The sequence below is a fragment of the Lynx rufus genome, unplaced genomic scaffold (assembly GCF_022079265.1).
Source record: "Lynx rufus isolate CCGP_SWC_20201006 ecotype Redwood Valley unplaced genomic scaffold, mLynRuf1.p SCAF_16, whole genome shotgun sequence".
Lineage (NCBI taxonomy): Eukaryota > Metazoa > Chordata > Mammalia > Carnivora > Felidae > Lynx > Lynx rufus.
The window spans coordinates 6,830,759-6,856,173 of NW_025814830.1; the positions used below are offsets into that span (position 1 = coordinate 6,830,759).

Below are 25,415 nucleotides of genomic sequence, written 5' to 3' on the forward strand. Positions count from 1 at the left end.
CCCCCCATGGAGCCCGAGGCCCCGGATTCCCGCAAGAGGCCCCTCGAAACGCCCCCCGAGGTGGTCTGCACCAAGCGCAGCAACACGGGAGGTGAGAAAGGGTTGCGGCTCGGTGTGGGGGAGCGGGCAGGGGGCCTCGTCTTTCTCCATCCTCCTCCCCCCTCCGTGGCAGGTGCAAGGGCTCTGGGGAGGGGAAGGGCGCCCCTCCCTAGCCCCGGGAGCTGAGAGGGGCGTTGGGGAGGGGGCCGGACCCCCTCCCCCTCTCGCCGCTGCCCCGGGCTGAGAGCTTTGTCTGCGATGAAAAGGGGTGGGGGGGGGGAGGGGGTGGTAAGTGTCCTTGGGGGGCGCAAAGGATGGGGGGCGTGGGTCTCTCCGGGCGGGTGTCTCTGTGTCCTTGAGGGGTGTGTGATGTGACCCTTTCGGGGCAGGGGTGTTCCCGGGCTGGCGTGTCCTGGCAGGGGGGAGGGGAAGGAGTAGAGGAGGCCTGTGGACCCGGAGCTTCCCAGCCTCCCTCCCTGGGGATGTCCTGAGCAAGGGTTGTCCCAGAGGGAGGCATGAGTGGGCCATGGGCGGGATCGTGCGTGGGGACAAGCTGGGTGGGTGTGTTGGGTGAAATGGGGGAATGGGTGGGTGTGTAAACCCAGGTGGGAGAACGTGTGGCTGGGACAGGTGTGTGTGTGTTTGTGTGTAAGAGGCAGGGTGAGATGAGGGGCTGGGCCCTGTGTCTGAGGCTCTCAGAGGGGTAAGTGTGGCAAGGGAAAGTGTGTGCCTGTCACCCTGGAGGGGGCTGTGGCCTTGTGACACATGAGTGAGAGGGTGTGTGTGACATGCAAGGGGGCGTGTGGGGGAAGCTGAATGGGCCAGCTTTGGGTGTGAGCCACGAGAGGCCGTGTGGATCCAAGAAGGCAGTTCCGTGTGTGTGACACAGGCGTGTCTGGGGTGGGGTGGGACCAGGAGAAGCTGGTGAGGGTATGTGACAAGAAAAGGGTGTGGGCGTGACTCCAAAGAGGCTGGGGCTGGGTGTGACACATGGAGGTGTGCAACGGTGACATCAGAGGGGGCGTGTGCGACAAGGGAAGGTGGGCGTATGACGGGAGAGGTTGGGGCTCCGTGGGTGAACTGCACGAGGGTGTGTAACAAGGGGAGGGAAGGATGGGTGCCTGTGTGACAGGGAACAGGGAACGTGTATAGATGACACCCAAGGGCTATGCAAAGGGAAGGGGTATGTGCGCGTGTGCGTGTGTGTGTATGTAGCTGTCACAAAGGGCGGGTGTTTGTGTGAAATGGTTGAGCGTGTAACACCAGGAATGTGAGAGTGATCTGTGTGTGAGAGAGAGACAAGGGATTGTGTGTGTGTGTGTGTGTGTGTGTGATGTCTGAGTGTTTGACAACACAGAAGGTGTGTGCGTGGAAGACAGACGGGAGGGCCCCTCACTGTGTGTGTGACCCGAGGAGGTAGGTGTACCAGAGAATAAAAGACAAGCTGGTAACTCTAGGGGTGCGACTCTGTGGCCAGGGACTCAGGAAGGAGGTGGGGAGTCTCGGAGACCCCAGAGCCCAGCCTATTAGCTCCCTGGATGGAGGGAGACCCCAGAGCAGCCAAGCCCCTCCCCGCGGTCACCTTGGCCAAAATCTGCTTCCTCTGGCCTTTTCCTCCGGACGGGAGAGGGATGGCCTGGGGCAGAGTGCACTCCCCACCCCCCTCCACCCGGTGGGTGGGGTGGGGGCCTCCCGCCTCCTCCCCTCCACTCTCTTTCCTCCCACTCCAGCCCCCCTCCCACTCCTGTCGCGGTGGGACAGGAATCGGGGACCCCCTGGCTGCCTGTGGGGGGGGGTGTCCGGCAGAAATCGAAGGAAAGGGAAGTTGGGGGAGGGGTGAGAGGGAATTTCCTGTCCTTCTTCCTGCTCCCCCACCCCCCAGCACACACATGAATGTGTCCCAGCCAACTTCCTTCCCTCCTTCCTGCCGCGGGCCATTCCCAGTCCCGGGGAGAGCCCGACCTGGCAGCCCAGCCCTGCCCCTGCTTGAGGAAAGGGGTCTCGTCCTTCTTTGGAAGGGACTGAGGTCCTCCAAAGCTGCCTAACGGTGGTGATGCTGTGCCAAGGACGGTCAGGCCCAAGTACTCGGCACCTATTGCCAGTCGGGCTCAGAGATATGGGTTAATTTCCCAATACAGCCCTCTGGGGGAGACGACCGACCGGAGCTGCTTTTTCACAAGAGGAAAACAGGCTCGGCGAAACGAAGCCACTTGCCCCAAGTCACACAGCTCAGGAGTTGGTGGCGCTGGGATCTATCCAGCGCTGGGCTGCCTGGCTCCAAAGCCCGCGTGCTGAACCACCGTGCACCCGGCCTCCCTCAGCAGCGGGGAGACTGGGAGGAGCCCTTAGGGACCCTCTCCTCCAGACTCTGCCACCTCCCCTCCCGTGGACCCGCGGGGAAACTGAGGCCCGGAGCTGCAGAGGGACGGTCCTCCGTTGACGCTCAGGGGGCAGCGTTGGGCAAGGATGCGGGACTTCCATCTCAACGTTGAGGGCTTCTTGCAATAATACTGTCCCGACGCGGGGTGGGGGGGGGGTGGGGGGATGCCGGGTCACCCTCACGTCCCTTCTGAGCCTCAGGGTCACCATCTGGCAAGTGGGGAGATCCCAATAACCGCACCGATAATAGTAATAACGACGACCATTATCATTGTTTGCTGCTTCAGAGGCAGCATTTCATGTAATTCTCCCAACATTCTGTGATGTAATAATTAATAATGCATTATAATAATGGCTAACATCTATGGTCTGCAGTGCGCCAGGAAGTATTATGGAAAATGCTTGGCACGGACCCGATCATTAATCCTTATAATTCTGTTATGTTACCCTTCTCACAGATGACAAACCGAGGCACAGAGAGGTTAAGTCATGTGCCCGAGGTCGGTCAGCTAACAAGAGGCAGAGTTGGGGTTTGAACCCGGGAGACGGGCTCCGTTCTGTGGCTAGACACGAGAGTGAACCCCGTTTTCAGGCGAGGAAGCCGAGGCTCAGAGGGGTGAGGGAGTTTTCTGGGGTGTCACAGCAAGTCGTGGCAGACGGGGTGGGGGGGGCAGATTGAGCTCCTGCCCGCAGCGCCAGGCGGCCCATTCTTGGGGGCTCCTAGGAGGGGTAGCGGCTGTTACCATTGGTGCCTGTGCCCTGTGACTGACAGAGGCCACTGGGAGGGGGACAGGCTGTCCAAGCACAGGAGGACTTGGGTGAAGAGGTTGAACGGGAACTCCAGGGGGAACCCATCAGAGACACAAGTGACTGCAGTCTGGTGGGACAATAACAAAGAGTGTCACCTGCCTCCCACTCCCCCCCCCCGGGTGCAGATGGGACTCTTTATTTACTTTTTTTTAATGTTTATTTTATTTTATTTTTTGAGAGAGAGAGAGAGAGAGATAGAAACGGAGCAGGAGTGGGGTAGGGGCAGAGAGAGAGAGAGACAGACTCCGAAGCAGGCTCCAGGCTCTGAGCGGTCAGCACAGAGCCCGAGGTGGGGCTCGAACCCGCTAACCGCAAGATCACGACCTGAGCCGAAGTCGGCCGCTTAACCGACTGAGCCACCCAGGCGCCCCCAGATGGGACCCTTAAAGTGCCACTAGAATAGCAGACTGCCGACTGTATTCCCATCTCTGTCACCCCCATACGTACAGAAACAGCCACTCTCCCCCACATGCGGGCGCGCGCGCTCACCCCAGACTAGCTTAAGGCAGCGGCGTCTTGCTCCCAGCATCCCTCACTGTGTAACATCAAGACAATGTCACCAAGGGTCAAGAGCGAGACCTTCCCCCCGGGGGGGCGGGGGGATTTGTCGCCTCACTGCCACGTGCTTGGTGTGGGACCCTCAAGCAAGTTATTCTACGCCTCCGGGTCTCAGTCTCCGCATCTGGAAAGTGGGGGCCGCGGAGGCCCTGCGCCCCTCCCGGGGCTGTCGGAGTGGGTTCAATGAGATTGTCTCCGTGAAGCACTCGCCAAAAGGCCTGGCAGATGGGAGGCCTGGCGTTGCTATTGCTATTAGGGTAGGGCCGCCGCAGCCTCCACGACATCGCACCCAGCCACCCTTCTCTCACCCAGAGCCCAAATCGCCCCTTCGGCCTCTCGTCCCTTGGAAGCACGCGCCACGCCCCGGTTGGACTGCATTTCTCCCACGCACGGGCACCCCCGACGTCCACAGAGAGACTTCTTCATACGCCTGACGTCCCAGCCCTCCTGGGGGGGCGCCACTGTCCCTCTGCACCCCACCATGGCTTGCCTTTCACCAACAACACACCCCCACACACTCCCACAACAATACCAACCTCACACCCCAGCCACCTCGGAGCTCCGTGGGGCACACCGACCCTCCCCAAGGAGGTCCCCTCCCCAACCTCCCCACCCAGAGCAGGTACCCCGAGCACCGACACCCCAACGGCCGGTCCTCCCCAGACGTGCTGTGTCTGAAAGCACCTCTACAACATACACCCCTTCAGGTCTGCCTTTGTCATTAATGACCCCCCCTTTATTATTTTTTAATGACACCCCCCACCCTCCACGTAAAGCCACCTCTCAGGGTCAACTCTCTGACAATAAAAAGGGCCACCCTTGCCACGGCACCCCCAATCTCTTGGGCAGGTAAACATTATTGAAGGGGAGAGGGGTATTCTTTGCCTTTTGGAAGACTCCAGAAGCATGTCTGAGGACGGTGGGCACCAAAGTTAGGGGGAGACTAGAAGGAGGAAGACAGCCCCTTCCCAAGGGGCGAATGCTTGACATTGTAGTGGGAGGAAATCATCGGGAGAGGGGAAGTTGGCATCTCGACTGCTTCGGTCCCCATCGTGGGTAAAGGGAGCTTCCTGAGTCCCAAGGGAAGCGCCAAGAGGGGGGGTGGAGGTAGGTGGGTGCAGAGTCTGGGGGTTCAGACTCTGCTTTGGTAGAAGGAAGAACTTTTCCACAGGGAGAGCCTTGGTGGTTTGGACTGGGTGGGAGCGTGTGAAGTCTGGGGGCTCTGGGTTCAGCGGAGGGTCCGTGTCTCTCCTGGCTGCAAGGCAGGCCGGGAGATCGCGGCCTGGCTCTTTCCTGGGGGAGGCGGGGATCACATGGGAGGGAGGGGTGCCCCCGAATGAGAGGGATGTGCAGAAGATTCCGAAGAGGAGCAGAGTGGTCTGTTGGCCACACTGGGGACTCCCGCCCTGAGTTCTGCAGGCGGGAGGTCGCAATGGTCACTCTCCACAGGAGATGGGCCTGAGGTCGGTCTGATACGGGCACCCCACCCCCCACCCAGAGCACCCATAAGATGGTTTCAGGCGGTCCACGGACCAACTTTTTTTTTTTTCCTTTTACCCTTGTATGTGTCTATGATATGCTTCGTGGGGGTGGGTGGGACGTAACCCGCCTTCAAACCCTGATTATGAGCAGTGATGTTCAAATGTCCTCTTGAAATAGATGCGTTTAAATGTTCAAAGGGAGCGGACTTGAGGGAAATGGACCGTGGGTCTTGTTCCGTGCTGTGTCACCAGCACCTAAAACGAGGCCTGGCACAGAGTGGGTGCCCAGGAAGGATTTGTTGGAGGAAGGGAGGGGAGGAGAAGGAGAGAAGGCAGTCGAGGGAGGGGGTCAGAGATGCTGGGCGGGGGAAGGGCTGCAGGGGGGGGGTGGTGGCGGTGGGGGGGCGACTGGCTTCCATCAATGAGAGCTCCTTCCTCCTCCAAGAAACAGAGAAAGGCCTGGGGCAGCCCCTAGGGGTACGTGATGAAGGAAGTGGGGTCTCCCCTTCCTCCGGTTGCCCAACAAAAACCTCAGACCTTAGGGGCTCATCTCCCCGTTTGGGCCAGACGCTGTGAGAACTCTACTTGTGTTCCTGACATCAGCATCCCTAGCGATCGGGATGGAGGTAATGACAGCTAACGTTTCTCAAGGGCTCTACGTGCCCGAGACCATCCCAAGTGGTTTATGATTTATCATTTAACGAGTTGCCGTAGCCCTATGAGGTAGTGCTCTCATGTCCCCATCCTATCAGTGAGAAAACTGAGGCCCGGAGAGGCGAGGCGGCTTGCCCAAGGCCACGCGGCCTGTCAGTGGCAAAATTCACACTCTGTCTAGGGCTGTTTCTGCGGCTTCAAATGGAGATTCCTGGGGAAGTGTGACAGAGGGAACAGAAAACGGGGTGTGTGTGTGGGGGGGGTAATCAGTTTTTTTCAGAACAGATGAATACTTTCCATCTTTAAGAGGGGAGTTTGCGGAGGTGGGGGGGCGCCTGGGTGGCTCAGTCGGGTAAGCGTCCGACTTCGGGCTCAGGTCGTGATCTCGCGGTTTGTGAGTTCGAGCCCCGCGTCGGGTCTGTGCTGACGGCTCGGAGCCTGGAGCCTGCTTCGGCTTCTGTGCCTCCTCCTCTCTCTCTGCCCCTCCCCTGCTCGTGCTCTGTCTCTCTCTGTCTCTCGATAATAAATGAACATTAAAAAAAAAAAAAAAAGGAGGGAAGTTCAGGACGAGGCCCTGGCTGGAGAGAAGAGTGGCAATGAAGTCAAAGAAGGAAAAAGAGGATGGAACCCTTGCGAGAACGCCCTCCCCATCTTTCTGAGCCTCCCGGAGGTGGAGAGCTGGCCCCCCCATCTCTGTGGCAGGTTTAGGGGCGGCGTCAGGCAAGGGGCCACCTCTGTGACCCCAGAGAAGAAAGCGAATTCAGGAGGGGGGGGGGGGTCAGGATGATCGATGGGAAGGCACTCTGGGGGACTAATTACCTAATAGGTTTAATGGTCTGATGAGGCAAGTTTAAGAGGATTGCCTTGGGCTCGGGGCAACCCCTTCATTCTGGACCCTCTCACCATGCCTGCAAAGCCACATCCAACCCCTATACCCCCATCTCAACGCATCGGGGAGTTCAGAACCTTCCGTCTTAAGGGATCAAGCAGAGATGGGCAGGGCTCCCAGCCCCCCACCCTGCCCCCACTTTTACCAGAACAGTTTCTCTTTTCTCTGCTCTGTGTGTTGGAGTTTCATGTGAGACATTGAAAATAGGTTTCCTTTGGTTAAAAGAAAAAAATTAAAAAACCACTGGAGGATGGTTTAAGACCTTAAGCTTTGGAAGTAGAATGGCCTGGCCCCTCCCTTCCTTTCCCCCGGGTTTATTGCATGCCTACTATGTGCCAGGCACCACATGAGTCCCTGGGACACGAGGGTGAGCTCCAGTGACATGACCCACAATGGACCTTCTGTGATACATTGCTCTGAAGGCATAAGACAGGGAGGAGGGATCCACTCCTCCTCTGGGTTCCAGGAAAGCTTCCAAGAAGAAGCAATATTTGAGTGAGGGCCTGAAGGACAAGAGGAATTCGCTGTGGAAGGGGAGTTCCAAGCAAAGCGAATGTGCAAAGGCCCTGAGGTGGGGGGGGGGGGGCGGAGGGAACGTTTGAGGAGCAAAGTTACGTCTGATGGTCTGATGCACATAGTGGAAGATGAGGACGTGATGCTGGAAAGAAATGCAGGGCCAAATCACAGAGGATCTTATACTGAGAAGTCTCCAGAATTCCCACCCTATGAGAACTTAGGGGCAACAGTTTGGTTAGAAGGTAGGAGAGGTTAGGCATGTGCCTTGAGTGCATTCACAAAGTGCTTTACACATGACCGAGAAGATTGGTCCATAAAAAAGAATGGCCACAGTCCCACAGTGGCCACTGGCACCACCTGTAGGTCTTGGAGACTGTCCTTGAGTGTGTTGGTCTTAGCTAGCAGGATCGGAAGGTGCTAAGCAAGTGAGGGCCAAGAAGGAAGAAGGATTGCGTTGGACGCTCAAGCCAGTGGCTGTCTTGGCGCCCTTGAGCAGCTGACCTTCGGCTGGTGCCTTCACTGTCTCTGTGCCTCAGTTTCCTCCTACGTAAAAATGGAGCTCATTATGCCCACCTCATTGGGAGTTGTAGGGAATGGTTGAGGTCAAGCTTGCGAAGCACAGTGCCGGGTCCCTATTGAGTGTTGAGAACATCTCTGGAGTCCAGCCCTCCTCCCCACACCCCTCAGTGGTTCCACCAGTCAGATCGCCATTACTCCTGCCTCATGAGCATCAGAGGGATCTTCTTGAAACTTAAGTCAGACCCCATCCCTCCTCTGCTCAGAGCCTTCCCATGCTTCCCATCTCACTGGGAGTAAAAACCAAAGACCTCCCCGTGGTCCACAAAGTTCTACAGCCCACCACTACCACCACCCCTCCCGGCCCTCTCTTCCTCAGCCCCAGCGACACCAGCTGCCTCACTTTCCCTCGGACAACTCAGGCACGATCCCACCCCAGGGCCTTTGCACTTGCTCCCCCAGAGAGCCACATGGTTCCCTTCCCACCTCCACAGCCTGGAGGCAGCGTATCACAACAGTCGCCAGGTTGGGTTCAAATCTCAGCACTGCCACCTACTAGCTATGTGATCTGGGGCCATCATGTTACCTTTGTTTCCTCGTCTGTAAAATGGGCTTTCAAAAAGTACGTCTTTCCTGGCACCAGTGTGGAAATTCAAAGAACTGGTATGCGTACAGTAGTTGGAACAGAGTTTAGCATGTCCCGGGTTCTGTAGAAGGGTCTGTTAAACAGAGAATGCCACGTTCTTGGGGAGGGCTTTCCCGGCTACCGGATCTGACCCTGCAGCTCTCCCTACAACCCCTATCTCCTTTTCCTGCCCCTTTTTGTTTCCTTGGTGCTTACCACCATCCAACATAAAACATACTGTCTGTCTCCCCCCCCCCCCGCCTTCTAGAAGAATGTAGCTGTGTGAGCTCTTGGCTGAATCGCCCAAACTCTTTCGGTCTTATTTGCCTCATTTGCTTGCGAAATCAGGGAGTTTGTCTGCTTCCCTCAGGGCTGTTTCGCTAAAACAGTGCCAAGCGGGCGGTAACAGGTGCTCGGGAACTATTTGTGGGATGAATGAATGAGTGAGTGAGTGAATGAGTGAACATCATTATTTGTGTTATTTTCCCCACTGCTATTCTCATGATCATGGCCCCTGTGTGTTCCTGGGATGCCTGTGGTTTCCTGGGCCCACAACCATACCGGAGATGAAGACCCCTTCCCCTGACTCCCTCACTCCCCCCCCCTCCGTGTGCCCCTGCAGAGGAAGGCGAATACTTCCTGAAGGTGCTGATCCCCAGCTACGCAGCAGGCTCCATCATTGGCAAGGGCGGGCAGACCATCGTACAGCTGCAGAAGGAGACAGGAGCTACCATCAAGCTCTCTAAGTCCAAAGACTTCTATCCGGGTGAGCCCTGGCCCAGGACTCTGCCCTAGGCCTCCTGTCCTCCCACCTGGGTCCCGGATAAGCGGCAAGAGCTGCCCTTGGGGCAGTAAGAGTGATGGGGGGCCTCCCCCTCCTAAGGGGACAGAGCTGCTCTCAGCCCCAGGGGCCAGGCCTGAGCAGATGGGGGTGGGGGCAGGGCAAGACAATGGGCCTGCTGCATATTCATGAGCTCATTTGCATGGTGTGCTCGCAGATGTGCCCCTTCCCACACACCTGCCCCTTTGGGTCAGTTGGAGTTGCTGGAGGGGGGTGGGCAGGGAGGCAGGTGTCAGGGTGGCCCTTGGGGCGTGGGGGGGGCAGCCATCCGTGTTGCACACCCCCCGCCGCTTCTTTGCCCCCACTCTCCCCCTGTGGATTTCTCTGTTACCCCATCTTGCCCAGTCCGGGCCGCGCTGGTTTTCTCTGTGTCATTCTTCCTATGTCCTTCTCATTCTGTTTCTGACTTTCCCAGTCTCTTGTTCCCTGAGTCTCCATCCCCATCCGCCCTCTGTCTGCCTCCTCCAGCTCTTCTTTTTGCTTCTATCTCTCTGATTCTGTTGGGACCCCCCCACCTCTCGTTCCCATCGGTCGGTCCGTCTCTGCTTTTCCTCTTCTCTCCCTCCCTCCTCTTTCCCCCTCTTCCTGCCTTCCCACCCCTCTCCCCAACTTTTCCTTTCCCTCCACCTCTCGTGGTCTCACGTTTTTCTTTCTCTTGCTCCTTAACTCTCTCCGGCCAGTCGTGCACTCAACCAGTATTTCTTCGGTAGCACCCCTCAACAGGGTCACTCTGCCGGATTGCCCCTCGTTTCTCCCTGCCTCTGCTCACCCGTCTCTCCTTTTAGGTTTCCTTCTCAGTCTCAGCCCCCTTCATGGTTTTCCTTTCCTTTCTCCAAACCCAGCGTCTTTTCTGCCTGTCTTCCAGCTCTCTCTCTCCCACAACCATAACATTTTCAAGGCCCCTCCACTCCCTCTAATCCTCCTGCGTCTGTCACCCCCCACATCTCTCCCTCCCAAGACCAATGCCTGAGCTTCGACATCCAGGAATCCAGGGAAGGCCCCCAGAATTGCATCTTTGGTCCAGAGCTGGCTCTAGTTCATCCTTAATCCCCTTGGATTTTTTAGGTCAAACACCAGAGCTGTAGCCCAGGGTCAGGGCACATTCATATTCTCTCTTTCTCTCTCTCTCTCTCTCTCTTTCTGTCTCTGTCTCTCCCTCCTCCCTCCTCCGCCCGCCCTGCCTCCCATCTCACTAAGCAGCTTTGGCAAGAGGTTTAGAGAACAGTCCAGGGAACCAGGCACACACACACACACGCACACACACACACACACACCCGCCGCTTTCCTCTTCCACCCTGGCCCAGTTTCCCCCGCACCCCCCTAGGCCCACAAGATACGGATAAGAACCTGTACTTGGGGCATTTATCCGAGGACACTTGGTTCCTTACTCCTGGATCACATTGTGTGACATGAGACACATCATCTCCTCCCATCTCAGTGACACAGCCCACAGGCCAGGCAGCTGAGATCCCCCAGAGGATGGGACGGTCGTTGGCTCTCTTGGGCCAAATACCATTCACACAGGCAGCGTGAGCCAGCGACTCCCCCCAGCCCCAGGACATGTGGCCAGCGCACACACACACACACACACACACACACACACCATTCCTGACATGGAACTTCCAGATCGCCTGGCACGTGCCGGCTCTTGACTCAGAGGTACAGGACACAGCCCTCTAATCCTAGTCCTGCCCCTGGGACTTCCCACGAACCACAGGAACACGAGAAATGAGAATGCTACTGCTTGAGACCATCAGCTTATTTCCCTCTGCTCCTGACTAACCCCCTTTCATTAATTTATTCACCCCACATCCGCTGGACACCTACTGTATCGACAGCGATGAGGACACAGCAGTGACTGAGATGTCCCGCCCTTTCCCTCACAGATCTCACAGCGCAGGGGGGAAGACAGGCGGAACACCTTCAATGACCCAGCCATGGTCAGGGCTAAGACGGGGAAGGACAGAGGGTGGTGGCAGCCCAGCCAGGGCACCTGACCCAGCCTAGAAAGGTCAGGGAGGGCTTCCTGGAGGAGGGGCCCAGGACAATAAGTAAGAGTGAGCTAGATAAAAGCAGGGAAGGGCACTCCAGGAAGATGAACTGGCATGTTCAAAGACCGGAGGGGTAGTTGGTTCATTGTGACTGAAGCATCCAGAACAGATGACAAATGACAATGGTAACATCCAAAGGGCCCTCTAGGCCTTATGGGTTCACACACGATCACACAGACAGATGGACACACACACACACACACAGACTGCACTTGTGTTTACTACGTGAAACAAAAACCCACCTGACCTTTAACCCCAGGGGAGGGGCAGAACACAAAGGGTGTCCCCCTCCTTGGTACAGGAAAGTCCAAGCCCCAGATTCCATCCTTCAGATCATATGTGGAGAAACTGAGACCCAGAAAGCAGGTGCCCGCCCAAAGCCACACAGACTTCTGTACATCCACTCAGACACCCTAGAGTGATTCTAAACTCCTTCTGATTTTGAGCATTTGCCCAAAACTCTGTCCCCAGAAAAAAAAGCACAGACACACACACTTTAAAAAAAATTATTGATTTATAAAATGGTTGCCTTAAAGTGCAAAATCTTAAGTGAGTACTTAGTAAATCCATACACATTCTTTTTTACTATGAAAAATACAAAAGCAAAAATGTAACCATTTTATGCCTTTCCCCCAACACACACACACACACACACACACACACTCCACACACTCCATATTTAGCACAGGGTGTCTCAGTGGTTAAAAGCCCAGGCTCTGAAGCCAGACGCCTGCATTCAAGACCCTGAACTTCCACTACTGGCTGAGTGAACTTGGACAAATCCCAAACCTTCTCTGTGCCTCAGTGTCCTTAGCAGTAAATCAAGAATCATCGTGCTGCCTACCTCATCCTTTAAGTGCACGAATATATACCGAGTGCTCAGATCGGTGCCTAATACTTGGTATTTTGTAAGCACCAGCTGTCATTACTGGACGCTCTTTCAGGGGTTAACCGAACCCCTTCCCCCACAAAGCCCTTGTGGACCCCAGTTAAGAACGACAAAGAGCGGGAAGTCACAGACTCCTGAGCTGGAAGGGAGCCACGCAGAAATGGAGAGAGGAGCCACTCTAGCCAGGCTGTCCCTAGGGCCACCCCGCCCCCCTCCCCCCAGTTCCCACCCTGACCCACACCCTTTCCTATTTATACCCAGACGGAGGCAGCCTGCACGCTGACTCACCCTTGGCTCAGACCAATCCATTGTTCTGGGGTTGGGGGGAATAAGAGTGAGTAACGGCGGCCCAAAGGATATGGGGGATGTCAAGTACACAAGTGACCCAAGACAGTGATACCCAGATGCATGGAGAGACAGCCAGATGCCAGGCTGAGACATGGCAAGGGAGGGGTCAGAGTGGAAACACCATCGTGCTGCACTAGAACGCCCACAGGACGCCAGACACTCACCCCCCGATGTCCCAGACGCCCAGGCACACGAAGCCCGGCACACACTCAAGACCTTCTACAAACCCAGCGAGCTCATGGTCCTGCCGGCAGAGTCCCACCCCGGGAGAGAGACAGATACCGGTTCCACACACGAAACATGCCTGGCTCCCCTGGGCACTCATACAATTGTCACACGGACCAGTCATTGTAGAGTCACCTTTGCCCAGTTGTAATGTCTACACCAAAACACATATGCAGACAGATCAGTCCTCTCCAGTCTCACATACTGACACTTGAGTCTGCCTGGCACTCTCCCTCTTTCTCTCTCTCGTATACACATTCACGTACACACCAGTCATAGTCCCGTCTGTCTGTCTCCCATACGAAGGCTCGTGCACATACACACACACACCACACACAAGTCATACAAATAGTCTTTTTTAAAAAATGTTTTATTTATTTTTGAAAGAGAGAGAGAGAAAGACAGCACAAGTGGGGAGGGGCAGAGGGAGAGGGAGACACAGAATCCGAAGCAGGCTCCAGGCTCCGAGCTGTCAGCACAGAGCCCGGTGCGGGGCTCGAACCCACGGTCCTTGAGATGATGAGCTGAGCCACCCGGGTGCCCCTAGCCTTTGAACACCTAAAGGTTGTCTCTTTCTTGCCAACACTCCCACTGACATCCAGTCTCAAAGTGATACTCACTCGTCACACAGCCTCAATGCTGTTTCATGAGATTCTTTGTTTCTGTGTCTCAAACTCTCATGTTCTACCAGCCCGGTTCTCACCAATAGTATACATACCCTTGAACTTCACAGTGACATCCAAGTCTTTCCCCTGCATAACAGTGCACATATCTTTACTGGATTCACTATGTCACGCTGTCTCTCCCACTCTTTCTCTTACACACATACACAGATAAAGATAATTTAGCCAGTCCTGCCCAAGTATACACATGCATGTATGCGCACACACACACACACACACCACTCACTCAAACAGCCTAACAGATATATTCACACTGGTTAGAGTATCACCCAGAGTCTCTGTCCCACACACATATATCCCAACACCACCCAGAGTTGGCTTCTCTTCTCCTAGCTGCCTCCCCACCTCTCATACACACACACACACACACACACACACACGCGCACACACACGCACACACAATAAGCATGCCTAGATTAGAACCACAGCCAATATCTAGGCGATCTCCAGCAAAGGCATCCACCCCACCCTCCTTTCTCCATCCCTGAGTTCCTGCCCTTCCACAAGTTGCCTCCTCTCTCCCCTGTCCACACCCTTGCCCTCCCCCACCCTTCAGCCCTCCATCTGGTGGGTCCAAGCAGGCACTCAGGCCTCTCTTCTGCCTCCCCCATCCCCCAGCCCTTCCCCATCCTCTCCAAAAGCCCAGAGGCCTTCGCTGCAGGCTTTCAGGGGTTGCCACGGCAACGGGGCTTCGTCCCTCGTCCCCCTGGGGGTGGGCTGAGGACCCGGCCAGCCAGACCGATAAGGGGGTTCCAGTTACTGTGGCAACCGTTGCAGGCCTGAGCTCTCTCCGCTTCTGGGGGGGGGGTGGTTGGAGGGAGGGAGTGAACGGTTGCCAGAGCAACCGGGAGCCGGCAAGGCCTGGGAAGAGGCAGCTGAGCCCTGTCTCCCCTGCCCAGGGCTGCTGTGGGCATCGCAAAGCACTTAAGCATCATCCTTCCATCCCCCTGGGGTTGTTTTGGGGGAGGGACACGAAGTACAGATTATGAAACAGGCATTCCACTCACTTTTCCAGCTACCCATCATGGCCTGAGAACCCTGGATGCCAGCTTCCCCAGGCTTACTTGCCATGTGATCTGGGCCCAGTCAGGTTCACTTTCTGGACCTAGGTTTTCTCTTTCCATTAAGTGGGACCTGTCTCCCAGGAATTTTCCTATTCCTGTCTGATGAGTGTGCCCTCTCTCTCCCTTGCTCAACAGGAACCACAGAGCGAGTATGCCTGGTACAGGGCACAGCAGAGGCCTTGAATGCTGTGCACAGCTTTATTGCTGAGAAGGTCCGAGAAATCCCACAAGCAATGACCAAGCCTGAGGTGGTCAACATCCTTCAACCCCAAACCACGATGAACCCCGACAGAGCCAAGCAGGTCAGCAGGGGCAAAGGCTGGGTTTCTGTAAAACCGGTGAGGTTCGGAGAAGACACTTCTCCCATGCCACTGGGTTACTGTGGAAGTTTAATGGGGTAACGCCGATAAGAGGTTTGTCAATCAAATGCGTGGTAGTAGTTAGTTAGTCCTATTATTAGGGAATCAGCCTAGGGACTCCAAACCTCTTGGAGTGGGCTTGATTCAGAGAGAGAGTGAAAGTTTGGGAGAATTTGGCCCAGACAGCCCCCCCCCTCCAACTTATCCCTCCTTCCTGGGATTCTCTAGACCCTCTCTTTCCTTCCACCTCATCTTATTGTCTCCCAGAGCAACCTGCCTCCCACTTCCTGTTCTCACCGGAAGTGGCTTCAGTGACAGCCCGTCCTCATCCAGAAGAGTTTAGAAATGACTTCATACTCCCTCTCTCCATGAATTATTGTATGAGAGTAGCCACCATTTTGGAGAAATGGTATTTCGCTAGCGAGAGAGAAGGCACGTCCCTCTCCTACACAGCGCTCTCTAGGAGGGATGAAAGGAGGAGGGCCGTTCCTCTTGGTTGCCTCAGTTACTGGGAAGCGGTGGCGTAGGGGCGTGGCAGCGAGGGGACCAATCACTCTCCCAGCCTCTCTGGTTGCCATGACCACGGCGCTCACCGGGCAGGTGGGCTAGCGGCAGGGGCCCTGGAAGTGTGGCCCCGAATGGGTAGGAGGCGGAGGGGAAGGGAACTGCGCGCACTCCTGCTTTTCTCTCCCTTTCCCCGCTCCCATATGCTTGCGCAGACGAGGCAAAGGGGAGAGAGTCCCTGGCAGGAAGACAGGCCACTTGTGAGGGTTCCTTAACGTCTGCCTAGAAGCAAAGACAAGAGACAGACCCTCTGTAAAGGAATCTGGAATTCTTGGGAATTCTTGTTGCCCTGAGATGGGAGAAACCACGGACCTGAGTTCCCCCAAGCTCCTGGGAAAACGGTGGGCGGAAAACCCTGGAAGAATGCTGCCTAGCGGATCGTTCCCAAAAAAGACTTCGGGCTTGGGGGTTTGGAGCGCGGCTGCTGTCCTTGGTGCTGAAGCGTCTCTGCCCGGTCTCTCCCGATTCCCTTCCCACGGGCAGGCCACAGTTTACACACAGTTTACAGGGTCGCAAGGATATTGCCTCTTCCCTCTGCCTTGGTGGCGGCCTCAAAGGGCTCCAAGTTCACGAAGAGTTTGCACATGTTGCAGAGAAATGGGGTCAGCACCATCTGCGCCTGATCCTTCCACCCCACCCCCTAATCCACAGGAATTCAGAGGTAGAGGAATCGAAAGGTTATAGAACCAGGATTTTTCCTCCCCTTACTTACTACTGGGGGGCTTCAAAGAATGAAAGAGTTGAGACTGAAGGCTCAGGCTCTGGAGTCAGATGTTGAGTTGGATCTTACTCTGATAATGTACTTCTTACCTGTGCGACCTTGAACAAGTGACTTGATTTCTCCATGCCTCAAATTTTCTCATCTGCAAAATGAGATTCACTAGGGTACCCACTGAAGGGCAGTGATTAGTGTTCCCTGGTTTTTAAAAAAGCACATAGCATGTATCCCTAATACATAGAAAGTTCTCAAAAAATGTTAGCTGCTGTTATTATGGGATTTTTAGGTCGGGAGATGGGTCTATTCTCTTTCTACATTGGACTTGCTGTGTTACTCTGGGTCCCTTTCCCTTCTGTAAGCCTCAGTTTCCTTTCTTTACAGTGTGGAAGCTGGGCCAAATCAGGGATTATAAATTGAAATGCCTCCAAGATTCAGCAAGGGAACATAAAGAATTGAGGACTCTGGCCTCATCAGAGAGATATAATGCCCTAAACGGGGCAGCTGCTACTCAGCTCCACTTAATTCTTGCCTTTTGGGAATGTAGACAAAGTGTGGCCACATCTTCCACATTTTTCAAAAGAAGCCAGAAATATTTGAAATCGACTGATTTTTAAAGGTTGGCTCAGTCTTAAAAACACTATGTATGGGGCACCTGGGTGGCTCAGTCAGTTAAGCATCTGACTCTTGATCTCAGCTCAGTTCTCGATCTCAGGGTCGTTGAGTTCAAGCCCCCACACTGGGCTCCACACTGGGCATGGAGTCTACTTAAAAACAAAACAAAACAACTATGTGGCTGTGGGCTGCCTATGGCCTGAGGACCATCAGTTTGCCACCTCTGGACTACACCAGTGGTTCTCAGCCCTGGCTGATATCTTATCCTCTAGGTAGCATAGAATGCAGATTCCTGGGTCCCAGCCCAGAGCCACTGAATCAGAATTTCTGGGGTGAAGACTTGGGACTCTGAACACAGATTCTGGACTGGGATCAGATCCTGGCTCTATTACTTACTATCTGTGTGACCTTGAGCAAGTTATTTAACCTCTCTTGCCTCTGTTTTCCAATCCATAAAATGTGGTAATAGTACCCAACCTATTCTTGTAGGATGGTTATAGAAATTAAGTAAATTACTATACAGAAGTGTTTACAGAAGTGTCTGGGCTATGGAAGCACTGTTAGCTTCTGCTATTATTATCATCATCATCATTATTATTATTACCATTTGAAAATTTCCGCAGACTTGCAAATCATGGAGACAGATGGTCTCTCAGGTCTTTCTGGCCCTAAAACTCCTACAGTTCTATGGCTCTGTGATTTCAAGATTCTAGACATACATTATTCTAAAACTCTACTGTTCTAACATCCTGGCACTCCAGGAGTCTATGAAACTGCACCTTGCGATCTCACTAAGATGCTATGGTTCTACCACCTGACCCTATCATGAAGACAGCTACCATTTTCTGAGGGCTTCCCATGTGGCAGGCATTCCCATCACTGAATATTCCCAATAGTCATACGGAGTAGCTGTGGTTGTGTCGGTGCTGGAGATAAGGAAACTGAGGCACAGAGAGGTGAAGGCATTTGCTCTTGCCATGTTTTGGTGAACAATTACGTCATCCTTTTGCCCTCTGAAGTGCTGTATCATACTAAATACCTCTTTACTCTTAGGTCTGGTTTTGTGCATTCTGTTCTATCTGCTTGACTTGTCTGACATTTTTCTGATGATATATATTTTTTTTAATAACGGCTGTGTTGAGATATAATTCGCATGCTGTAAAGTTCACCATCTTAACGTATACAATTTATTGGTTGTTCAGTATACTCACAAAGCTGTGCGTCGATCACCTAATGTAATTCCAAAACGTCTTCACCACTCCAAAAAGAAGACTCATACCCCTTGGCAGTCACAGCCATTCCCTAGCCCCACTCCCTGTCCCTTCCAACCACTAACCTACTTTTGGTGTCTATGGATTTGCCTATTCTGGATGTTTTATATAAATTGAATGATATAATATGTGGCCTTTGGTGTCTGGCTTCTTTCCCGTAGCCTCATGTTTTCAAGATTAATCCGTATTGTAGGGGCGCCTGGGTGGCTCAGTCGGTTAAGCGTCCGACTTCAGCTCAGGTCATGATCTCCCGGTCTGTGAGTTCGAGCCCCGCGTCGGGCTCTGTGCTGACAGCTCGGAGCCTGGAGCCTGCTTCCGATTCTGTGTCTCCCTCTCTCTCTGACCCTCCCCTGTTCATGCTCTGTCTCTCTCTGTCTCAAAAATAAATAAACATTAAAAAATTAAAAAAAAAAAGATTAATCCGTATTGTAACATAGACCAAAACTTCCTTGTTTTTTATGGCCAAATAATACCTCACTCGATGGAGAGATCACATTTTGTTTGTCTATCAGTTGATAGTCCTTTGGGTTGTTTCTACTTTTCAGCTATTATGAATAATGCTGCTAGGAACATGTGTGGGCATAGTTTTCCGTTCTTTGGGGTATATACATATGAATGGAATTGGGTCAGATGATATGTTTAACTTTTTGAAGAACTGTTAGACCATTTTTAAAGTGACTGTACCACAGATGTGAGGTGTAAATCCAGGTCTGCCCATGGGGGTAACAACCACTTCCTGAGTAGCTACTATGAGCACATATTAACTGGATGCTTCACATGGCACCTAACTTAGCACATAGCAGGTGCTCAGAAAATGCTGCTGGTTTGAAGAAACGGATGATGATATGCCCATAAGAGCCAAGCAGAAACATAACTAAGGGGCAGTAGTTCCTTACTCAAGCTCATCATCCCATGAATGATCTCAGGCCTCACACAAATTATGTGGAGGAGGAATGAATAGCCCCATTTTACAGACGAGAAAACGGAGTCTCAAAGAGGGTGTGTCCCTTGCCCAGCATTAGTGGTAGAGCCAGGATTTTGAACCCGAGATCACCAATCTGTAAAAATTAGGGTGCCTCCCATTCTACAAATCAGAATTTCCAATTAATCTAGAAAACTCATATCAGGCTGAGTTTTCTGCCTCCTTGCCTACACACACACACACACACACACACACACACACCACCAGGTGAGATACACCTGGCCTCCTCCATCCAGTTCCATTCCTGCTTGGTCCTGTGGACACATTATTGTTCCTTCTTCCATCCATCCATCCATCCATCCACACACTTTTTGCTGTATGCGTACCAGGCATTCCCCGAGGCCCCAAGAACCCAGTAGTCAACAATCCAGACAAAAATCTCTACCCTTGTGGATCTTACATTCTTTCTTGGGGACACCAAAAACCAGAAAATGAATAAAATAAAACCAGAAAATGAATAAAATAAGCAGAGAGTGAAAAGTGCTATGAAGAAAAATAAAGCAGAAAAGAGGAGGAAAGAGCACTGGGGCATTTTTTTCTCCTTTTTATTTTGAAAATGTTTAAAAGTAACACAGTGAACTCTCTACACACTGCACTTACATTCACCAATTGTTAACATCTGCTTTACCTCTTCACACACACACACACACACACACACACACACACTGGTTGGTTTTATTTGTGTGTTTGTTGGGTTGTTTCTTTATTTTTGCTGATCCACTTGAGAATAAGTATAAACCTCATGACTCTTCACCCCTACATTCTTCAGCATGCGTCTCCCAAGACTAAGGGCGTGTCCTATATTGTTACGTTACTATTATCACACCTACAAAAGCTAACACCAATTCCATAATTTAAGTTAATAAAAAGTTCATATTCACATTGTCCCCAAATATCTTTTATATCTATAAAGTATTTTTCTTAAAAAAAAATGTTTTTTAAGGTTTGTTTTTGAAAGAGAGAGAGAGAGATAGCGCCAGCAGGGGAGGGGCAGAGAGAGGGAGACACAGAATCCGAAGCAGGCCCCAGGCTCTGAGCTGTCAGCACAGGGCCCAATGCGGAGCTTGAACCCTTGAACCGAGAGATCATGACCTGAGCTGAAGTTGGACGCTTAACCGACTGAGCCACCCAGGCACCCCTATAAAGTGTTTTTCTATCCAAGAATATTCATGCATTGCATTGGGTTGTTATGCCTCATTACTCTCTTTTAATCTAGAATAGCCTAATATATATTAGACTATATATTTTAGTCTATATATTATATAGACTATATACTTATAAATATAGTCTAATATATATAAGACTATATATTTATATATTATGTAGTATATATAAATATATACTATATATAAATATATGCTGTATATTTATATATAAATATATATATAGTGTGTATATATATGCACTATATACACTTAGTATATATAATATATATATAATATAAAGATTTTTTAAAGTAATCTCCACACCCAATGAGCGGCTCAAAATTGCAACCCTGAGATCAAGACTCACTGTCTACAGACTGAGCCAGCCAGACACCTCATCTACTATGTATTTTGAAGGTAGAGGCACCAGGATTGCTGATTGGGTGTTGAGTGGGAGAGAAAGAGAAGACTCCTAAGTCTTGAACCTGAGAAGTGAAAGAGTGCAGTTTCCACATACTGACATGAGGAAGACCATGGTAGAAACACATTTGAGAAGATGAAGAGTTTCACTTCGGACTTCTAAGTCTGAGGTGTCCATTCTGCATGATACTAGCGATGTGAGGTTAGCGGTTGGATACAAGTCTGGAGGTGTTTGTATGGGGACATAAAATAAGCAAAATAAACAAGCCTTGATAATTGGGGTGGTAAGGTCCCTCCAAGGAGGTGCATTTGTGCAAAAACCTGAATGATGAGAGAGGCGAGTCTTCTTTTCTGGGAAGGAACATCCTAAGTAAGGGAACAGCAGGTGCAAAGGCCCTGAGTCTGGACCAAGCTTGCAAGTTGGAGGAACAGCAGGGAGTCTAGTAGCCTGCGCAGGGGTCAGCAAGAGGGAGCGAGAGAAGAGTTGAAGTCAGATCCCACAGAGCAGAGCAAGGAGAGCAGTGGTTCTCAGTTTTGTCAAAGCCCACGCCCTCTTTCTCCTGCAAATATTTTTCCCCACCCCACTTAACTCTGAAGGTATATACACACACATACACACACTCATTGCGGCACATGAGAAAATGCATATAATGATATATTACATATCTAAATCTGTAATATTTTTTTTTAATTTTTTTTTCAACGTTTATTTATTTTTGGGACAGAGAGAGACAGAGCATGAACAGGCGAGGGGCAGAGAGAGAGGGAAACACAGAATCGGAAACAGGCTCCAGGCTCTGAGCCATCAGCCCAGAGCCCGACGCGGGGCTCGAACTCACGCACCGCGAGATCGTGACCTGGCTGAAGTCGGACGCTTAACCGACTGCGCCACCCAGGCGCCCCAATCTGTAATATTTTTAACAGTTGTATTGAGATACTCATTCGCATCCGTACAATTCACCCATGTAGAGTGCGCAGTTCGAAGTTTTTAGTATATGCAGAATTGTGCATCCGTGCCCACAATCAATTCTAGAACGTTTCATTTCCTCCAAAAGAAATCTTGATCCCCTTAGCTATCGCTCCTCAATCCCCACAGCTCAGCAGCACCACCACCCCCACTCCAGGCCTAAGCCACCACTAATCTACTTTCTGTCCCTATAGATTTCCCTGCTCTGAACATCCATATAAATGGAATCACACGATATGTGGTCTTTTGTGTCTGGCTTCGTTTCACACAGCGTGTTTTCTAGGTTCATCCATGTTGTAGCCTGGATCAGTACTTGGTCCATTTAAGTTGATTGCCAAAGAATATTCCATTGTACGGATGTACGTTTTCTTTATCCCATAAGACTTTTTTACATGAGAAATGAAAGGAAGGCGATTTGTTATAAAATGAGATGGATTTTAACACGTAAATGTTCAGCCAGGACCCCAGTAGAAGTAATGAAATAGTCACCTGCCCACACCTCACACAGCCTGAGCTAAAGAGACAGTGACAAACACAGGGATCCAGGGTGTAGCATCGGAGACGTAAATGATATATGTGGCGTTACTACTGTTGTCATGTTTTATTTTTAAATGACGAATGACTCTCGGTGAAATTCAAAACAAAACAAGGTACGATCTTCCCTTCATTTACTGATTGGTTGCATTCCTGGAAATTTCAGTAGATCTTAAAACCATTGGAGGGAAACAAAATTAGGTACTTACATGGATCGTGGGGCTCAGGTTTGGGCTCTGAGATTTAGAAACAGACTTTTTACCGAGATGAATGTCCAGGGAGGCATTTGATATCCATATAGGGGTCACCTGGGTGGCTCAGTCAAGTAAGCATCCAACTTCGGCTCGGGTCATGATCTCACAGTTTGTGAGTTTGGGCCCCGCATCGGGCTCTGTGCTGATGGCTCAGAGCCTGGAGCCTGCTTCGGATTCTCTGTCCCGGTCTCTCTGTGCCCCTTCCCTCCTCATGCTCTGTCTCTCTCTCTCTCTCTCACACAAAAATAAATAAACATTAAAAAAAATTTTTTTAATAACAATAAAAGCCACAGGGACCTGGACGGTTCATCCTTGTGAAGAACTGACTCTCACATTCTGGGGTGCAAATACCCAAGGCCCTGCCCACTGAATGCCTGTATCTGCTTCCAGTCACCATGACAACCAAAACCGCTCCCACAAATGTCCCAAACACCCCCCAGGGGCTGGCTCAGGGGCAGAGAGGAGACACAGGGGTGACAGCGTCAGGGGGTGGAACCCACAGGTCTGACAGGACACGGGGAAGACTGAGAAAGAGGAATTTAGGTGTGGAAATGCTCTCGGATATGTGAAAGGAGAATTTGGGCATTGAAATCTCTCCGCTGGAATTCAGACTGATCGGATTTGCAGCGGCAAAGGACCGGCTGCTCTGCACCCCAGTAGGGGACCACTGTTATTTAAGCGATCGATTTTCTCCCTGCCTTTGCCGGTGTAAGGTCTTGTTATCTTCATTCTACACCTAGGACAACGGTATTAGACTTCTAGGGCTGCCCTGACAAAGCGCCACCGGGTGGCTTACGCAACAGAAGAAATTCATTCGCTCCCAGTTCCTGAGACTGGAAGTCTGCGATCTGGGGCAGTGTTGGTTTCTTCGGAGGCTTCTCTCCTTGGCCTGCCGGCGGTCGTCCTCTCTCTGTGTGTTCTCATGCGGTCTTCCCTCTGTGCTGTGCGTGCCTGTGTCCTAATCCCCTCTTCTTCTAAGGACGCCAGTCCTATTGAATCAGGACCCACCCCGGTAGCCTCACTTAACCTTAGTTGCTTCCTGAAAGACTCTGTCTCCAGGGGCACCTGGGTGGCTCAGTAGGTTGAGGTCGGAATTCGGCTCAGGTCATGATCTCACAGTTTGTGAGTTCCAGCCCTGCGTCAGGGCTGTGTGCTGACGGCTCAGAGCCTTGAACCTGCTTCAGATTCTGTGTCTCCTTCTCTCTCTAACCCCACCCCCACCCCCACCCTGCCCTCTCTCTCTCAAAAGTAAACATTAAAAAAAATCAAAAATAAAAGACCCCCTCTCGAAATACAGCCCTATTCCGAAGCACTGGGGATCATGTGAATGGTGGGGACAACAATTTGGCTGATAACAAAAAGAGGTTAAGGGAGGCGACCTTGACATAGGGCAGGAAACACCATGGGGCAGGAATCCGTGAGTCTGGATTTCAGCTCCTTTGCTATCTGGGTTACCTTGGGGCAAGTCCCTTGGTCTCTTAGGCCTCAAGTGGCTCATCTGTAAAATGAGACTTAATGAGTCCTTTTCTGGGGCTGGGAGTCAGAGTGTTCAATGAGCTAGAAGGCTAGGGCACCAATGCGAGTGGGGAACAGCGTCCTGGAGGGGGCCCACTGGGTCAGCCATTAGGCCTTTAAGGTGCGGGATGGAAGAGAGGTCCCAGGGGCCCCAGAGGCATGGGACAGGGTGGCTGAGCGCCTACCGAGGGGACTTGGAGTATTGGCTCTTTTTATTTATTTTTTTAACCAACCTAGATGGAAGCATTTCACTTTTTAACAACCCATAGGACCCTGGGGTGCATTTCAAGGGGCACACCGGGCCTGGTTTGGGGCACTTGAGAGCAGGGGGCGAGAATGACTTAAGACGGCCAGCCCCAGACTGATTTACTGTTCAGCCTCCACCCACCATCCTAAAGACCCTCCCTCTCCCTCCACACGCAGGCCAAGCTGATCGTCCCCAACAGCACCGCGGGCCTGATCATCGGCAAGGGGGGCGCGACAGTGAAAGCCGTGATGGAACAGTCGGGTGCCTGGGTGCAGCTGTCCCAGAAGCCAGAGGGCATCAACCTTCAGGAGCGCGTGGTGACAGTCAGCGGCGAACCGGAGCAGGTGCACAAGGCCGTGAGCGCCATCGTGCAGAAGGTACAGGAAGACCCCCAGAGCAGCAGCTGTCTCAACATCAGCTACGCCAACGTGGCTGGCCCCGTGGCCAACTCCAACCCCACCGGCTCACCGTACGCCAGCCCCGCTGATGTGCTGCCCGCCGCCGCCGCCGCCTCGGCCGCCGCCGCCTCCGGCCTGCTGGGCCCCGCGGGGCTGGCGGGCGTGGGCGCCTTTCCGGCCGCCCTGCCCGCCTTCTCAGGCACCGACCTGCTGGCCATCAGCACGGCGCTAAACACGCTGGCCAGTTACGGCTACAACACCAACTCCCTCGGCCTGGGCCTCAACTCGGCCGCAGCCTCCGGGGTCCTGGCCGCCGTGGCCGCCGGTGCCAACCCCGCCGCCGCCGCCGCGGCCAACCTCCTGGCGTCCTACGCGGGGGAGGCCGGGGCCGGGCCGGCCGGAGGGGCCGCCCCGCCTCCACCCCCGCCCCCCGGAGCCCTGGGGTCCTTCGCCTTGGCCGCAGCCGCCAACGGCTACCTCGGGGCCGGGGCGGGCGGCGGGGCGGGCGGCGGGGGCGGCCCGCTGGTGGCCGCCGCAGCTGCGGCAGGGGCCGCCGGGGGCTTCCTGACGGCCGAGAAGTTGGCGGCCGAGAGTGCCAAGGAGCTGGTGGAGATTGCGGTGCCTGAGAACCTGGTGGGGGCCATCCTGGGCAAAGGGGGCAAGACGTTGGTGGAGTACCAGGAGCTGACGGGCGCCCGCATCCAGATCTCCAAGAAGGGGGAGTTCCTGCCAGGCACGCGGAACCGGCGGGTCACCATCACGGGCAGCCCTGCGGCCACGCAAGCCGCTCAATACCTCATCAGCCAGCGGGTCACCTACGAGCAGGGAGTGAGGGCCTCAAACCCCCAGAAAGTGGGATGA

At 53.0% G+C, this 25,415-nt stretch overlaps 1 protein-coding gene across 1 annotated transcript; it reads left to right on the top strand.

Moving 5' to 3' along the window:
* NOVA2 (NOVA alternative splicing regulator 2) lies at nucleotides 1–25,415 on the top strand. Its single transcript, XM_047079210.1, has 4 exons — nucleotides 1–91; nucleotides 9,090–9,233; nucleotides 14,704–14,870; nucleotides 24,333–25,415. Exons 1-4 carry the CDS (start codon nucleotides 7–9, stop codon nucleotides 25,413–25,415), a joined length of 1,479 nt encoding a protein of 492 aa, XP_046935166.1. The 5' UTR covers nucleotides 1–6.

What these genes read in the sequence shown, in the direction of transcription:
- NOVA2 (XM_047079210.1), top strand. Translation starts at nt 7, where the DNA reads ATGGAGCCCGAGGCCCCGGATTCCCGCAAGAGGCCCCTCGAAACGCCC. An exon ending in CAAGCGCAGCAACACGGGAG is followed by an intron (nt 92 to 9,089) that starts GTGAGAAAGGGT and finishes GTGCCCCTGCAG; the next exon opens with AGGAAGGCGAATACTTCCTG. An exon ending in ACCCCGACAGAGCCAAGCAG is followed by an intron (nt 14,871 to 24,332) that starts GTCAGCAGGGGC and finishes CTCCACACGCAG; the next exon opens with GCCAAGCTGATCGTCCCCAA.